This window comes from Ailuropoda melanoleuca, chromosome 6 (assembly GCF_002007445.2).
Source record: "Ailuropoda melanoleuca isolate Jingjing chromosome 6, ASM200744v2, whole genome shotgun sequence".
NCBI classification, from domain to species: Eukaryota; Metazoa; Chordata; class Mammalia; order Carnivora; family Ursidae; genus Ailuropoda; species Ailuropoda melanoleuca.
In genome coordinates, this window is record NC_048223.1 from 37861802 (window position 1) to 37864239 (window position 2438).

The following is a 2438-nucleotide window of genomic DNA, read 5'->3' on the forward strand; positions in this document are numbered from 1 at the left end:
TTATTATATAGCAGTTATACCTCAATAAGACTGTTTCTACATAAATATACATATACATATAGCATATGTGTATAGTATGTCTCTATAGAGAGATATATATAAATAGATATGTATTTCCATGTTTCTCAAATTTATTCGACTATGACTCTTTTCCCCTGCTGATCTATTACCCTAGTTTGCAGAAACTTGACATATGCAGAGATAGACCTAGGACTGATCGTGGCTTCACTCTCTTACTGGCTGTATGCCTTTCAGAAAGTGATTTACACTTTCAGAGCCTCGGTTTTCTTGTCTGTAAAATGGAGCTGTGGTCAGGACTTAAGTAGTGACTTTTGAAGTTCTGCCACATCGTAGGTTCTTAAAAACTTGAGTCCTCTAACCATCCCAGAAATCAAGCCAGCTATATTTGTGGGTTTCCCCAATTGCGTTAACTTTATTTTCAACTAAAGAAAGCAGAATTCAGTCGTCTTGAGTCCAAAGGTCCAGGGGGAAAGATGTTGAAATGGTTAGCATTGCTGTGCAGGCCCATCTGCTCTGCATTAGCTGGTCTTCCTCTGTTTATTATTCCTGGTGTTAAATCTCCTCCAATTCTTGTGTGAAAAGTTCGGACACACAATAACCTCTTTATCACATTTTCAAACTCTGGGCTTGTTCTGGAAAGTTTACACCTTTTTCTTGTTGCCATTGTTTTCATGTGGATTCAGATTTCTGAAAAAGACATTTGGAGTACTTTACTGGAAATATTTATGTGTAAGCTGGAGACAGACAAATATCATCAAAGAATGAAAATGGGATGTCAGAGGAATTAGAAGTGCACTGTGTGGGCTCTGTGTTGTTCGTCAAGCCTCAAGCTGGTGGTCAGGAGCTGGAGCTGGTCAGCTCTCTCCCCTTTGGGGGTAGAAATTGAATAATACTAAAAAGAGAAATAGAAACAAGCCAATGTTAGGGTATAGAATAAAAAGTGCACATAACTATAAAAATAAATATATCATAATAGCAATACTGATTAGCATTCATTGAAAATTATTTGTGCTCCATGCTTTACTAAATGCTATATTTTAACGTTATCTCTACACCCAACACAGGGCTCAAACTCATGACCCCAAGATCAAGAGTCACACGCTCTGTATACTGAGCCAGCCCGGCACACCTAAATGCTGTTTTACTTAAAACTCAAAACAAGCCTGTAAGTCAAGTATAGAATCAGTGAGGACTCTTTTAGTCACAAGTGACAGAAAATTCCCTCAAACTGACTCATAATATAAAGGAATTTTTGAGGGGGATATGTCAATTAAAAACCTAAATTTAATTTTTGCTTCAAGTGAGGTTTGATCCAGCAGCTCCAAAAGATGACTTCAGAGACTCCAGATTCTCTCCCTCTCCTCCCTGCTTTCTTATTGGCTTTCTCTTTGGCCTTCATGAAGTCAGTCCAGAAGTTCCAGCTTTCCCATGGTGGCAAAATGGCTGCAGTTGTCCCAGACCTCACACCTTTATACCACATCACTCAGAGGAAGAGAGAGCGAGCTCTGGAATTCATTCTCTCATACTGGTCCCAAATGAGGTGTATGTCTGTCCCTGAACAGATCACTGTGGTGGGGGAGAGCAAAAGAAGAAATGAGTAAGAGCAGTTGACTGGATTAAGCCTTTGGGGTGGGTGAATGGCCCATATCCAGGAACTAGTGGTAAAGACAATCCCAACCGAAGCCCCAGGCAGAGAAATTGGGAGATGGGGTTTCTCAAAGGAAAATAGAAAAGTTGATAAGAAAAGCGAAATAGGGTGCTGGGACACACTCGCAAGTGTCTACTCTAGTATTCATTCATTACAAAATTTAGGTGATGATACATTAGGGAATAAAAAAGCAAAAATTCCTATGGTCGATGCTGTTGATGTTCACCACCCCCCCCCCCCCCCCCTNNNGACCCGCCTGCAACTGTTGTGGACCATTCCCCCTCAGGGGAACTGTGTGCATATCCCGGCTTCTCTCCCTGAAGACTCTTTTTTGGCCCTGGAAGCTCCTTCAGCCTGTGCACGTGGCTGCCTGGATGTGCCAGAGGATTCACGCCGTCAGGGCAATCTGAAGCCAACAAGGGTCAGGAGCTGGGGACAAATTCTCCAGTTTTTTGTTTGTTTGTGTTTGTGCTTGTTTTTGTTTTTATCTCTAGGTAGGAAATCCCTGGGGCTGGTTTAACAGGGCTTCTCAGAGGATCTCAAAAGGGTTGAGCCCCAGTTGCCAGAGCAGTAATGAATGGATTAATGCATCCCTTACTGGTTTTGCCCCCTTCCTCGTCTCTCTTCCCCAACCCTCTCTCTCAGGCTCCTTGGGGTCACCTCCCAAATGAACAACTGGCACCAAAGCCCTTGTCTCACGGTCTGCTTTCAGTGGAACCCAAACTCAGACTACCCCTGCCTGCGTGGGTTCACATTCTTTTTTTTTTTT

The 2438-nt window shown here is 42.5% G+C and overlaps 1 protein-coding gene across 1 annotated transcript in view; it reads right to left on the reverse strand.

The window, feature by feature from the left end:
• Positions 1-311: 311 nt before the first annotated feature.
• The window catches only part of C6H3orf35 (chromosome 6 C3orf35 homolog), a 17495-nt gene continuing 15368 nt past the window's right edge, over positions 312-2438 (reverse strand). Inside the window, 3 exon segments of the mRNA XM_011218961.3 lie at positions 312-410; positions 412-492; positions 494-708. Of these exon segments, the coding sequence (XP_011217263.1) occupies positions 312-410; positions 412-492; positions 494-694 (381 nt within the window). The 5' untranslated portion in view covers positions 695-708.